This window comes from Pseudomyrmex gracilis, unplaced genomic scaffold (genome assembly GCF_002006095.1).
Source record: "Pseudomyrmex gracilis isolate BER0280 unplaced genomic scaffold, ASM200609v1 scaffold_48, whole genome shotgun sequence".
Taxonomy (NCBI): Eukaryota; Metazoa; Arthropoda; class Insecta; order Hymenoptera; family Formicidae; genus Pseudomyrmex; species Pseudomyrmex gracilis.
The window spans coordinates 617,542-632,833 of NW_018020632.1; the positions used below are offsets into that span (position 1 = coordinate 617,542).

The window sequence follows — 15,292 nt, forward strand, 5'->3', positions numbered from 1 at the left end:
TATGCATAAACTGATAACATCTACTCAGATAATGATGCATACGTATATGTGCATTAATAATGTGACATATATATAACATTTTCGATCTTCTTTAGCTTCAGTTTTACGCAGTCAGTCTTCAAGATTTGTCGAACAATATTTCTATGCTTTGACGGATTACTGCTACAGTTAATTTTGTGACACTTATTGTTTTCGCACAAATATAACGCTAAAACACACATAAATTTTTATATAAGTTTCTTTTGTTTGAAATTTATTTAAGAGAAAAAAGGACAAAATGTTTCTTATAGGATTAATAACTGCTTTTGTTGTTGCACTGTGTTTTCTATATAGTTATTTCAAATTTGTGGTATTTACTTTCTGGCGCAAAAAAGGTGTATTTTACATCGATCCCGTTGTACCAACTGGTAATGTGACATCGTTATTAATTGGAAAAATATCACTAGGCAAGTACTTTTCATATAAAAACAACTATATGACACCTTTAAATTCGAATTAGTTTACAATTTTTCACTAAGCGTTCACCTTTTAGTATTATTTTTTTTTTACAAAATTACATTTAGCTGTGTAGTTTTAATTTTATTACAAACAACTAGATATTACCCTAAAGATAATATAATATCTAGTGATGTGTATATTTATGATATAAAAACATATGGAATATGCTTTGATTCCATAACTCTTATTTTTTCAATGTGTAACTCCTTAAACTCATTGTAAAAAAACGTTCATTTACAAAATTTAATTTTGGAAAATTATTCACAGGCGAACTATTTCACGATATTTACTTGAAATATAAAAACCATCGCGCTATCGGAACGTATATATTTTTCAAGCCGAACCTTGTGATTGCCGATCTCGATCTTGTCCGAATAGTGCTGACAAAAGAATTTGCTAGTTTTCATGATCGAGGCTTTTACAGTAACGAAAAAGTGGAACCATTATCCGGCAACTTGTTTTTATTGCCTGGAAGAAAATGGAGAAATTTACGCGCCAAACTCACAACTACATTTACTTCGGGAAACCTCAAGCAAATGTTTGGAGTTTTGAAAAAAAACGGCGAAGAACTCGCGATCTCGTTAAAAAAAATAACCGAAACAGAAGACTGCATCGATATAAGAGAAATATTTGCAAGGTATACTCATTCTTAAAAGAAGAAAAAAAAGAAAAAAGGTTTTAATACATTTTTCACTAATTACGTATAAAACACTGAAAAAATGTTATATAAATAATATATAAATGTTAACTGCCAATTGTTGAATATATATTATATAAACTATGTACATGTTCAATACACTAATATTTTGTACTCAACAGATATACCACAGACGTAATTATGTCTGCTGCTTTTGGAATCAAGTCCAAGTGTATGACAACGCCGGACAGTGAATTTCTATACCAAGCAAAAAAATTATTTGAAACTCATAACTTTTGGATCGCACTCTTTGCGTTTGTGCCTCAAATTCCCAATTTTTTTGCTATTCCTTTCCTTAATCGGAATACCTCAGACTTTTTTATAAAAGTATTTCAGAATACCGTGCAATACAGACTAACTCACAATATTGTCAGACATGATTTTATGAATCTACTTATGCAGCTTATGGAAAAAGGTTATATGGCGCCTGACGAAGAAGACACTTCCGATAGTGTTTGTAAATATAATACAATGTTTAATACCATTGAAGGAATGCACTTATGCAACAAATAAAAAAGTGAGATGTTTTATTTCTAGCGAATACGAGCAAGATATCTATCCTGGAAGCGGCAGCGCAAGCATACGCCTTCATCATAGGCGGCTTTGAAACTGCCTCAACTGCGGCGACGTTCTGTTTGTACGAATTAGCAATAAATCAAGACGTACAAAACAAGCTTCGTCAAGAAATTGATGAAGTCCTGAAAAAACACGGCGAAGTGACTTACAATGCTGTAAACGATATGACCTATCTGCATAAAGTAGTATCTGGTAATGTTGTTTTTTTTATAAAGTATAAGTTCGTTAAATAAATGTGTTGGCGAGTACAGTTTTTTTTACTGTTTTACGTGTTGTGCAGAAACTCTGAGAAAATATCCACCTGTGCCAATTGTGAATCGCGTCTGTACCAAAGCTATAAACTTTCCAACAACGGATATTCACATACCGGAAGGAACTTTAATGAGTATATCAGTGTTCGGAATACATAGAGATCCGGCCATATATCCGAATCCAGATAAGTTTGATCCCGAGCGATTCAACAAGGATCAAATAGCGGCGAGGCATCCGTACGCTTACTTACCATTTGGAGAAGGGCCACGAACGTGTATCGGTAAGGCTCAACTCGAAAAATAATTAAATACTTCTTAATTTGTTTTTATAATAATCATATTTTTCGAGCTTATTAAATTATATATATCTATAACATTTGGTAAATATGATTTGAGGTAATAATAAAAAGTTTCTTATTAAATTTTCAGGTCAACGATTTGGCTATATGCAGACAAAAGTTGGTGTTATAAATATCTTATTGAACTTCAAATTTAAACTTCATCCAAAGACGTCGGTGCCACTCATCATCGACGGAGCATCTGTATTATGTACGCCCAAAGGCGGTGTACATCTTATAATTGAACCGCTATAACAGTTCGAGCTGCCTACAGCCGCGTTCAAACTACGTACGTCATTTCTGTAACAAAGAATTACAATATCGCGATCATCCTGCAAACAAATTAAAGACAAAAAATAAACAGTAGAGTAATACCAATGGTGATATAATGAAGATATATACTTGCAGTATCATTCTATATGTTTTATCTCTTATCGTTAGTATTGACGTAACGATAATCATATGAAGTAGGTACTCTCACTTTATGTCGCGAAGTGCCTTTTTACAATTTGTGCCGCAATAAATCGGTTTTTTGAAAAGGAAAAAAAACGTAATTCTATATTGTGTATACGCATTTTTTTTCCACTTATTTTATGTACTTGTTATGTTGCTGTTTGTTATACAATAAATGTATTGTTTCTTTATTTGCATGAAAATATTCTTGTGAAATAAAAAATAGTAGTATAATATTAGTTTGACACACTACAATATTACACAAAACACTATTTATTTAGTTTTAACTGTTATACTTACGTTTTTCTATTTCCTTTTTTTTCTTTTTATCTGTGTTGTACTTTAAAGTTTGTTGTCGATTAAAAATTAATTGGGTATTGTTTTATTTGTTTTGTAAAAATTTTATGTTCTAGCACTTTCTCAGACTTTTTTAATACGTTACATAGTTACGTTTATTAATTTTCTATGTGAACATGAGATGTAACGTGAAACTTAGTTTTATTATCATATTGAACATATCTACTTAATATGTAATAATACTTTATGTTATTTCAATGACTTAAATAGTACTAATATGAACTACAAAGTGTTTTATTTGCCAAGTAGCAAGTTTTTCTCTTTCTTCACATATTTTTAATAGAAAACATTCTACTTATCTTCAAATTTCATCGTCCAGATACGTTTACACTTACTTTTATAAAAATATAACTTTTTAAAGTTCAAGGTAAATAACAAGCATTATGTAATATAAATAAATTGTTTGTTATCTTTTTATAATCAGATAATGACTGAAAAATAGATAAGATCACATCTATAAAGTAACTTTCTCGACAGTATACTTCAGTATCTACACGACATCTTTATACTTCAGTAGTCTTGAACCGAACAAGTAACATCAACTTGTTTTGACCATTGACGAAACATTCATATCATATTCTAACAATTGTCGAAAAATATAACAAATACAAACAGATAAGTTAGATATATTTTGTTTAGCTATCATTACGGAAAAAAAGGCAAAATGTTACTTGTAGGGTTAATAACTGCTCTTGTCGTTGCTCTGTGTTCTGTATATATGTATTATAAGTTTGTGGTGTTTACTTTCTGGCGCAAGAAAGGTGTATTTTATATCGAACCTGTTGTACCAGTTGGCAACGTGGCTTCTTTAGTGATTGGGAAAGTATCAGTAGGCAAGTGTTATTTTGTATTCATATAATTTAATATCAGCTAAAATAAAGAAACTTGTATAAACTCCTATTTGTTTGTAACCTTCAAAGAAATCATAAATCTAATGTCATAAATTTAAAAACTACTGTTTTGCTAATTCTAAATTAGCGTTTCTATACGACGTTTCTATACGACAAATAAATTATGTATACATCGAGAAACAAATTCGTGTCACCAAGACGCATTTATAGTTNTTTTTTTTTTTTTTTTTTTTNGTTTTTTGATTTATAGTTCTTAGTCAAGAAGTACTTCAAAATTATCTATTTGTATTCTGAATTTTAAAAGCCTGTGACATGTATATAAAAGTATAATGTTTAATGTGTAAAGTTACAGCTATCTCTTTTACGTGGTACAAACAGCAAAATAAATAACAGAATATTCCTTTAATGTAAATTAATTGTTTTAATCACTGTAAATATATTTGGCTTAAGAAAAAGTTTCTTGTAATATAGTAAAGTGTATTATTTTACGATGTATATTTTTAGTTCTTTTTTAAATGAATGTATACTTCGTATACAATGTAATTGTAGAATTTCTTACAATTATTAGGTGAATTCTTTAGCAACGCTTACTTGAAATATAAGGACCATCGAGCTTTCGGAATGTATACATTTTTCAAGCCGAACCTTGTGATTGCCGATCTCGATCTTGTTCGAACAGTGCTGACCAAAGAATTTGGCAGTTTCCACGATCGCGGCTGGTACTGTAACGAAAAAACGGATCCGTTATCCGGCACGTTGTTTTTATTGCCCGGAAAAAAATGGAGAAATTTACGTGTCAAGATGACACCTACATTTACTTCGGGAAAACTCAAGCAAATGTTTGGAGTCCTGAAAGATTGCGGCGAAGAACTCGCGACATCTTTAGAAAAAGTAGCCAAAACGGAAACATGCATCGAAGTAAAAGAAATATTTGCAAGGTAAGGCTTTCAAAACCAATTATTGATTGAATAGATAATTAATGTTTTTTTAAAAATTAAAAAAGAAATAGAAAAAGAGAGACTGTTTTAAAAAAAGTCTTATCTATTTCGAAGAGAAACTATAGCATTTTTATATAATAAATATATAGGGTATCCGGTAATTGCTGGAACACCGCTCGTAGGCAGATAGAAAGAGTTATTTTGATTTAAAAAGTCTTATAGCATCTTGCACAATTCGCAAAAATTAACGAGATGTTAAATAATAAAAATCTACGAATGAGCGTGCACCTACGTGCTTATTGACAGCTCATTGTCAGTGTTTGGCGCGCTCATGCCGTAACAACAGAATAGAAGAAGCTAATATAAACAGCAGAATATACATAATATACATATGTAATTTATAAGTTTTCTTCTTGTTTTATAGTGTTCTTTTCGGAAATAAGCAATTAAATAAAAACAAACTCAGTTTTGACACATTTTGACAGTAGACTTAGATAGACAGTAGAGTTTTATTTCGATGAAAAACATACGGTCCATACTTTTATGTTTAGATAATAATATGATAATTATTTATTTTTATATTATACGCTGTTTGTAGTACCTCTTCCCATTTTGTTGCTACGACGTAAGCGCGCAAAAGATTGAGCTGTCATTACGCACGTAGATACACGATCATTCGCAGATCTTTAGTAAATAACATCTCGTTAATTATTGCGAGTCTCTTAAAATAATATAAAATTGTTTTATTTAAAATAATCTCTTTTGCCTACGAGCGGTGTTCCGGTTTACTAAACACCCTGTATAAACTCTAAATATTAAAATATTTTTTTAGTATAGACGACGTACGTTTGTATAATAATTTAATCATGACTTCGTGTGCAATAGATATACAACTGACACAATTATGTCAGCTGCTTTCGGAATCAAATCGAACTGCATGGAAAAACCGGATAATGAAGTTCGGCATTGGGGAAGAAAATTCTTTGAAATGAGTTCTTTTTGGAATGCGATTTTTGCGTTTGTACCTGAACTTGCCGAATTCTTTTCCATTCCTTTTATTGATAGAGGTACCTCAAAGTTTTTTATTAATATGTTTCGGGATACTGTGCAGTACAGACAAACTCACAATGTTGTCAGACACGATTTTATGAACCTACTTATACAGCTTATAGAAAATGGTTATGTTGAGCCTGACGAGGAAGTAAATGCTACCGACACCTCTCGTAAATATACCTTAAGATTCAACTGGTACATAAACAATCATGCGTTTGGTATAAAATTTAGATGTTTCATTTTTAGCGAGTACGAGTAAGATTTCTATGTTGGAAGCGGCTGCGCAAGCATTCGTCTTTTTCCTAGCTGGCTTCGAAACTTCCTCGACCACTATGACGTTCTGTTTGTACGAATTAGCGCTACATCAAGATTTACAAAATAAGCTTCGTCAAGAAATTGATGAAGTACTGAAAAAACACGGCGAAGTAACTTACAATGCTGTGAACGATATGACCTATCTTCATAAGGTAGTAAATGGTAAGTTTATGGTTTTTTTGGAAAAATATGAGTTTGCTCTTTTACAGAAACATGTGTGAGAAACTACAGGTAGTATGTTGTTTCGCGTTTTATACAGAAACTCTTAGGAAATATCCACCTCTGCCAATGCTGAATCGCATCTGCACCAAAGCTTTAGACCTTCCAACAACAAAGATTCACGTACCAGAAGGAACTTTAATTACTATACCAGTTCTCGGTATACAGCGAGATCCGGCGATATATCCGGATCCTGATAAGTTTGATCCCGAAAGATTTAACGAAGACCAAATAGCGGCTAGGCATCCATACGCTTTCTTGCCATTTGGAGAAGGACCTCGAGTTTGTATCGGTAAGGTCTAGTAAAAATAATTGAAGTGTTTTAAATTATTTGTCTAAAACATTTGTAGGTTTCGAGCTTATTAAAATTGTACATGTATAATACACATACACATTGTTTCAAACATAATTTAAAAATACAAAAAATATGAAAAACTGTGTGTTGCTTTTAAATTGTCAGGTACACGATTTGGCTATATGCAGACAAAAGTTGGTATCTTAAATTTCTTATCAAAGTTCAAGGCTAAATTGCATCCCCAAACACCGGTGCCACTCAGTATCGATGCAGCGCCTGTTATATTAACGCCTAAAGGCGGTGTACATCTTATAATTGAACCGCGATAACACACTCTAAAGCCGCGGGTAAACTACGCAGATCAATTATGTAACTATTAATACCAAGAATAAAGAAATTTTTATCGATTCCCCTCAGTGTTGCAAACTTTCTTTTACATTCAATCTTACATTTTTCTTCTCTATCTTTCACAACCAATTCAAGCTGATTGGAGGCTTGATTCAGTTCGCTAATCAATCGATTTATTCGATTGAAAATGACCGTCTCGGTAAACATCAGAAAGTGATAACCGGATTCGAATCGGTACATATAATTATTTCGCAACAAACATCCAGCGTAAAGCTCTTATGACTGTTTAAATTCTCGCACAGTTTGAAACTTAAGAGTCTTAAACTTCCTTAGTAATTATTAATAACAATGTCGCGGTATCGTCAAGCAAACGTTTAAATCAGAAAATAATTATGCATACATATATATATACATGTTATCAATAACGTACTACCATTATTGATAATATATATATACGTATTTGCAGAGTCATCGTACAAATGATATCTCTTATTGAATTTGTTACCGATTGTAATACAAAGTGGTTTCAACTTATATTGCCAACAATATTACGCCAGACTTAAATCAGATAACGAGCATAATTGATCTAAATTACGTAGAATCTTTCACACTTTTATTATTAGAGTTAAATCGATACAAATATATGAATCGTGCAAGATTTATATCGCTAATTGCTTTTTTTACAGTTTGCAGAGCAATAAATCAATTTTATTAGATAGATAAAGAAAGAAAGATACTTTAAGTATCTATACGCCGTTTTGTCTACTTATTTTATATATTTGTTATATTGCTACGTGGTATAATACAGTTATTGTTGCATTTGTTCTATTGTATAAAAGCACTCTTGTGATATACAAAACATTGAAAAAAAATAATTCAGAACATATGGTATTACATACAACAATATTTATTTATGCCCAATTGCTTTACTTCCAGATAACTTCTCGATAATTTTTTTTCAAAGATAAAGTATATCTTTTTATATATCTTTATCTAGAGGACATCTGTAAGGAGATATAAAGAGATCGTGCGTTAGTCGTAAATGTTATACTTACGTTTTTTTTTTTTTATTATTTTTTTATACTTCTTTAGTTGTTTTGTAATCAAAAATGCGTTATCGATTGAAAACTAATATTGTATTTATCTTATATTTACGTTGTTTTAATTAATTATACAAATTTCATGTAAGTTAAAACATTTTCTTAAACTTTTTTACTACGTTATTTAGTTACATCAATTACTTTTCTATTTGATCCTAAGATGTAACGTGACATGTAGTTTTATTTTCATACTGGACATATGTATGTGTGCTTGGTATATAGTAATAATACGTAAGTAATTATAACATTAACTAATATATAAATGATAACACACTCATAGATTGGTTTACTTGCCAGTAGCAAGTCTTTAACGTTCCTCACACACATTTTTAAGTAGAAAAATGCCTAAAATTTTTGAATTTCATTATCCAGATATATTTACTTATTCCTGTAGAAGTTAAAAATGATTTTGAAATGAGATAAATAAACTGTATGTAATATAAATAGAATGATACTTATCTTTTTATAATCCGATAAAATGACCGAGAAAATTAGATAAGATCACACCTATAAATTAACTTTCCCGACATTATACTTCAGTATTTCTGAGACATTATCATTCTTCAGTATTCAGTATTTCAAACAAACAAATAACACTTGCTTTGACCACTTTGTCGAAGCATTTATGTTTTGACGGAAAAATATAAATGATCACAATTAACAAGATAATATAGATATATTATTATTTTTTTTCGACTATCATTATTGAAAAAGAAGCGAGATGTTATCCTTAGAAGTAATAACTGCTCTCGTCGTTGTTTTCTGTTGTGTATATATTTATTACAAGTTTGTATTGTTCACTTACTGGCGCAAAAAAAGTGTATTTTATGTCAAACTCGTTGAACAAGTTCGTAATGCGATTTCTTTCTTGACTGGAAAAGTATCAATAGGTAAGTAATATTTACTTATATATATAAATATCTTATATTTGTAAGTTTTAATTGATATAAAAAAGCATAGAACTTTCATTATTACTTTTTCACAAGTTTGCATTTGGCTTCTATAAAAAAAAAATTTCTATAAGAAAAAAATCAGATATTGTCTTATTATATATATACTATTATATATACACTAAAAAAAAAAATACTGGAATAAATCAAAAGAATATATTTATAGTTTGAAATCGATTATCATTTGAAGTTGTTTTTTCAAGCTTTTTTATAAATCGATAACGCTGTATTTGTTAAATGCAAAATTAAATCAAGTGCAATAAAACAAAATGATTATTTACATTAAATTGAGTTTTAACAGCTGACAAACATAACAAAGATTTTGAAAGGTTTTAAAAGATTTTCTTGATTCAAATTTTTTGTTTTTTCTCAATGTATCTTTGATTACATTTTAACGAAACGTATAAATTGTAACGTACAACTTAATTTGAAATTTATTATTACAGGCGAACTATTTCGCGATATGTACTTGAAATATAAGGACCATCGAGTTTTCGGAATATATACATTTTACAGACCGAATCTTGTGATTTCCGATCTCGATCTTGTCCGAATAGTGCTGACAAAAGAATTCGGTAGTTTTCACGATCGCGGAATATATTATAACGAGAAAACAGATCCGCTATCCGGACACTTGTTTGTATTTCCGGGAAAAAAATGGAGAAATTTGCGCGTTAAATTGACTCCTACTTTTACTTCGGGAAAATTGAAGCAGATGTTCGCAGTTCTGAAAGATTGCAGTGAAGAAGTCGCGAAATCTTTGGAAAAAATGGCCGAGACAAAAGAATGCATTGACATAAAAGAAATATTTTCAAGGTACTAGTTTTTAAAAATACTAGTTTTTAAAAAGAAGTAATAAAGTTCGTGAAACACTTAGAACTAATCAACTAAAAACTTATAAAAATATTATATATATTAACTTTAAAAGTGTTATATATACTACAAATACTTACACAATAGGTATTCAATAGACATAATTATGGCAGCTGCTTTTGGAATCAAATCGAACTGCATAGGACAACTGGATAACGAATTTCGATACTGGGGAAAAAAAATCTTTGAAATAAGTTCTCCTAAAAATACCATTTTTTTGTTTGCACCTTCACTTGCCAAGTTGTTTTCTATCCCTATTTTCAAGCGGGGTGTCTCGAATTTTTTTATAAATATATTTCGGGATAATGCGGAATACAGAAAGACTCACAATGTCGTCAGGCACGATTTTATGAATCTACTTATACAACTTATGGAAAACGGCTATATCGAACCTGACGAAAAGAAAGAAGCCTCCCAAAAGAATGATGTGCCTCGTAAATACAATTTAACGTTCAATATTAAACATATAACTGTTATGCGATTATTAAATAGAATGATGTTTCGTTTTATTGACAGCGACTATGAGTAAACTTTCTATGATAGAAGCGGCTGCACAAGCTTTTGTCTTCTTTTTTGCTGGATTTGAAACGTCATCAACTACGGCAACGTACTGTTTGTACGAATTAGCCATAAATCAAAACATACAAGATAAGCTTCGACAAGAAATTGATGAAATACTAAATAAACACGGAGAAGTGACTTACAATGCCGTAAATGAAATGACATATCTTCATAAAGTAGTAAATGGTAAAGTTGTTTTTTTTTTTTTGTAAAAATATAAGTTTGCTCTGTTTAAATAAACATGTTTGACAGCAAACCATAAATCACAGGTTTTTATTCTACTTTACGTGTTGTGCAGAAACTTTGAGAAAATATCCGCCTTTACCACAGCTGAATCGAATATGCACCAAAACTATAAACCTTCCGACAAATATCCACATACCGGAAGGAACTTTAATTACTATACCGGTGCTCGGCATACATCGAGATCCGGCGATATATCCGGAACCGGATAAGTTTGATCCCGAACGATTCAACGCGGATCAAATAGCGGCCAGGCATCCGTACGCTTTCTTGCCATTTGGGGAAGGACCGCGAACTTGTATCGGTAAAAATTAGTAAAATCAACGAATATATCTAAAAGTGTTTCTACATTATTCGTATTTTTCGAGCTTGTAAAGTTATATAGTAAAACTCCAGTAAGTTCGAGCATCACAAACTTTGTCGGTATATAGCAGACCACTATTTTCTTCCGCTATTGATAATTCCTCAATTTCTTCAATTCTTGACCGCGCAGCAGTAGAATGCGCGTTTATTTTCACTCTAAGAATCTCAGAGAAAAAGAAAGAGATATCTTTTTTTTTCTTGTTTCTAGGTGTAGTCATTAACTCTAGAAAAAAAAAACTTAATTTTGATTTTTAAAAAGAAAAAGTAGGTCACATGCGTTTGAAATTACTCATGTCAGAGTTTTACTGTATGTAAATAACATGACTAAGAAATGTGAACAATTTAAAAAGTTCCGTATTATATTTTTCAGGTACACGTCTCGGTTATCTGATGGCGAAAGTTGGAATCCTAAATGTTTTATCAAAATTTAAAGTTAAACTTCATCCCCGAACTCCGGTGCCACCGATCTTCAACAAAGCTCCTGTTATACTTACTCCCGAAGGCGGTGTACCTCTTGTAATTGAACCGCTACGAAACACTTGCGCTTTTTAAAACCGCGTTTAACCTACATACGTCTATTTTGTAACTATCAATTACAATTGCTCTATCGTTGTGCAAAACACATTAAATAAAAAAAATATATATATTTTAACGTAATATTAATATTGATAATCTATATATGCAGAATCATCCTACAAATGATATCTTTTATCGGTTTTGTTGGCGCAACGATAATAATGACAAGTGGTTTCACAATTTATTGCCAATAATATAACGTTATTAGATTAAACTTAGATAACAAGCAGAATTTCTAAACTACATAGTATCTTTAAATCAAACTGATCCCACTTATACGCTAGATCTATGTCGCCGACTGCCTTCATACAGTTTGCGGAGCAATAAATCAATTCCATTAGATAGATAAAGAAAGAAAGAAACTAAGTATCTATAAGCTGTTTTTGTCTACTTATTTTATATATTTGTTATATTGCTACGTTGTATAATACAGTTATTGTTGCATTTGTTCTATTGCATAAAAATACTCTTGTGATATACAAAACATTAAAAAACAATGATTTAGAACATATAGTATTACACACAACGATATTTATTTATTGTTTCACTTTCAGATAAGTTCTCGATAACTTTATTTGAAAGATAAAGTATATCTTTTTGTGTATCTTTATCCAGAAGATTGCTATCGGGAGATATGAAAAAATCGGGCTTTAATTAGTCTTAATTTTTATTTACGTATCTTCATGATCTTCTTATAGTTTTTTGTTTCGTAATCAAACTTGCGTTATCGATTAAAAATTAATATTTTATTTATTTTATATCTACATTGTTTTACTTATACTGTAAAAATTTGATAGGTTTACCATTTTCTTAGACTTTTTTATTACGTTATATAGTTACGTCTATTAATTTTCTTCTTTGCTAAGTGGCAAGTTTTTATTGTTTCACACACATTGTTAATGAAAAAACTTCTACTTATTTTCGAATTTCAATATCTAGTATTTTGGTCCAGTAGCAGAGTCGCTTGAAGGTTTTAAACATGTTCTGTTAGTAGTCGACTTCTTTTCTAGGTATACCTGGCTCTTTTCGACTAGATCGACCGGATCACGCGAGGTGATCAAACACTTGTCGTATCTATTCCAAAATTTCGGAAATCCGGTGATCCTCATATCGGACAGAGGCACAGCCTTTACCTCTCAGGAATTTACAGACTTTGTCCAGCATCGTAATGTTGTACATAGACAGATAGCTGTGGCAGCTCCTTGAGCCAATGGCCTGGCTGAAAGGATTAATAGGTTTTTAAAATCCTCCTTGAGAAAGGTCATAGAAGATGACCAAGCCTGGAGTTCCCACGTAGGCACCATTCAGTACGTCATCAATAATACTTATCATTCCGCGATTAAAGCCACTCCAGCTAAAGTATTGTTCGGCGTGGAAATGCGCAACCACTCTGACGCAAGTCTAGTGCGCTTATTAAATAATATTGTTAAAGTAGAATTAAGTTTTGAGCGGGACCGAGACGTTTCCCGTCAGTTAGCCGTCGAGGCCACAAATAAGCTTAAACAATATAACAAAGTGTATTATGACGAACGACATAAGAAACCCACACTGTACAAACCAGGCGATTACGTTCTCATTAGAGATTCTACACTTAAAACAGGTGAGCACAAAAAGTTAAAACCCGCTTATAAGGGACCCTACGTTGTAACTAAAACGTTAAATAAAAACAGGTATGTTGTCCAGGATATACCTGGCTTTAATCATACGTCGAGACCATATAATTCCGTGTTGTCAACTGATCGAATTAAACCGTGGGTTAAACCCGTTGGACCTCCTTCCTGAGGAGTTACTTTCTTTTAAGTAAGCCACACCGTATAGTTTCGTATTTTCAGCATTAGTGTACACTGATTTGTGTTTTTAGTTCCTTTTAAAGAAAAAAAAAAAGTTCTATGCGCTTATTATTTTCGTTTTATTTTAGAAAGTATGTACAACAAAAAGAAGCGCTAGTTTTACAGTTATACGCTTTAAGATACTTTGTATCTTTTATATGTAAGCTCGTAGCGCTGATGTTTGCGCCCTGTAGTACAGCAGTTTCTTTTGTCTTATTTTATATTCATTGTTATTGAGTAATCATTATGTTTAGTTCATTGTAGGCGGTCACAGACAGGTTGCTGCGGCGTTCTCAGTGTAATAATTACTTATGTAGTTTTCTTTGTCAAACCGCCGGGTCTTTGAGTTTTTTTTAAGTTAAGTCGAACATTCGAGACGAATGCGTTTGTCAGGAATGGCCGATGCTGTAAACGGTACGTGGGTTACGCGCCGCCATTTGTGTTCGGGCGGCAACTTGCTCGTCGCCTATTGGCTGACGGAGCGACCACAGCGCCGCCGGCTTGCGAGTCGTCCCCTAGTTGGCGCTAAGCGCAGCGGGGAACACGTGACTGCGTGCGTCGAGGTGCGAGGCTCTCTGGTAGAAGAGCAGTCTGTGTTAAAAAAAGAGAAGCCATGTAACAAATGTGCAATAAAGGTTAGAATAAGATTACTCGGGAGATCCTTTTCTTTACCCTCTGTGACTGTGCCTGATTTACGAGATAACCCTAAAAACCCAAGCTATCCTTACAGCAAGGTTGGAATATAAGATAAAGAAGCAGTATGTAATATGATTAGACTGAGAGTATTTTTTTATAATCAGATAATGTGACTGAGTGTTAGATAAGATCACATCTATAAATTAACTTTCTCGATATTATTCAACTTCAGTTTTTTTGCGACATCATCATTCTCCAGTAGTTTTCAAACAAACGAATAACATCAATTTGCTTTGATCGCGTGACATTTATTTTCTGATGCTCAGTTTTTCGGGATAATATAATGAACACAAACAATTTGTGTATATTTTTTTTCTGTTTTGGATATAATTAGGGATACTAATACAGCGAGAAGAGCAAAATGTTACTTGTAGGGTTAATAACTGCTTTTGTCGTTGGTCTGTGTTCTGTATATGTGTATTACAAGTTTGTGGTGTTCAATTACTGGCGTAAAAAAGGTGTATTTTATGTCGAACCAGTTGTACCAACTGGTAATGTTACTCCTATCCTGACTGGAAAGCTATCAGTAGGCAAGTATTTTTCTTATACGTATAATTATCTGACATTTGTAAGTTAGTAATAATCTACAACAAAGTGTAGAACTTTTATTACTACTATTTTACAATTTTGCAATTAGTTTCACTTTTTACAAAAAAATGATATGTTTTCATATTAAGTAAACAAGGTTAAGGCCAATACGAGAAGTACACTGGATGGAAGTGTGTTTAAATCAATATATTTAATATAACCATACGTTTCGATCCCTGGATTGGATCTTCATCAGTGGTAATGAACTGAGCAACAAAAAGAAAAAAAAAAATTTTTTACAATAAAAAGACAATTGGATCGGATTTTTTCGCAGACAAAGTAGATGACAATAAAATAAATAAAATAAAATAAATACATAAAAAA

At 31.7% G+C, this 15,292-nt stretch overlaps 4 protein-coding genes across 7 annotated transcripts in view; all 4 read left to right on the top strand.

Annotated features, from left to right (window-relative positions):
- Nucleotides 1-103: 103 nt before the first annotated feature.
- On the top strand, nucleotides 104-3,090 carry LOC109853402 (probable cytochrome P450 6a14). Its single transcript, XM_020425517.1, has 6 exons — nucleotides 104-446; nucleotides 766-1,135; nucleotides 1,318-1,652; nucleotides 1,733-1,963; nucleotides 2,052-2,303; nucleotides 2,452-3,090. Exons 1-6 carry the CDS (start codon nucleotides 278-280, stop codon nucleotides 2,613-2,615), a joined length of 1,521 nt encoding a protein of 506 aa, XP_020281106.1. The 5' UTR covers nucleotides 104-277; the 3' UTR covers nucleotides 2,616-3,090.
- A 556-nt stretch (nucleotides 3,091-3,646) lies between these two features.
- Nucleotides 3,647-7,265, top strand: LOC109853400 (probable cytochrome P450 6a14). The gene is made up of 6 exons (XM_020425515.1): nucleotides 3,647-4,003; nucleotides 4,590-4,959; nucleotides 5,845-6,182; nucleotides 6,259-6,489; nucleotides 6,587-6,838; nucleotides 7,007-7,265. Exons 1-6 carry the CDS (start codon nucleotides 3,835-3,837, stop codon nucleotides 7,168-7,170), a joined length of 1,524 nt encoding a protein of 507 aa, XP_020281104.1. The 5' UTR covers nucleotides 3,647-3,834; the 3' UTR covers nucleotides 7,171-7,265.
- Nucleotides 7,266-8,850: 1,585 nt separating this feature from the next.
- On the top strand, nucleotides 8,851-12,306 carry LOC109853397 (probable cytochrome P450 6a14). The gene is made up of 6 exons (XM_020425510.1): nucleotides 8,851-9,179; nucleotides 9,686-10,055; nucleotides 10,200-10,546; nucleotides 10,629-10,859; nucleotides 10,972-11,220; nucleotides 11,650-12,306. The coding sequence occupies exons 1-6, from the start codon at nucleotides 9,011-9,013 to the stop codon at nucleotides 11,829-11,831; spliced, it is 1,548 nt and encodes a 515-aa protein (XP_020281099.1). The 5' UTR covers nucleotides 8,851-9,010; the 3' UTR covers nucleotides 11,832-12,306.
- Nucleotides 12,307-14,335: 2,029 nt separating this feature from the next.
- The window catches only part of LOC109853398 (probable cytochrome P450 6a13), a 5,997-nt gene continuing 5,040 nt past the window's right edge, over nucleotides 14,336-15,292 (top strand). For 3 of the 4 annotated variants that reach the window (XR_002250113.1, XR_002250112.1, XM_020425511.1), the window contains exon 1: nucleotides 14,451-14,910. Coding sequence is in view for 2 of the 4 variants with exons in the window: in XM_020425511.1 (XP_020281100.1) it covers nucleotides 14,742-14,910 (169 nt within the window). In the remaining 2 variants the exon portion in view is untranslated. The other variant, XM_020425512.1, reaches the window with a different exon arrangement.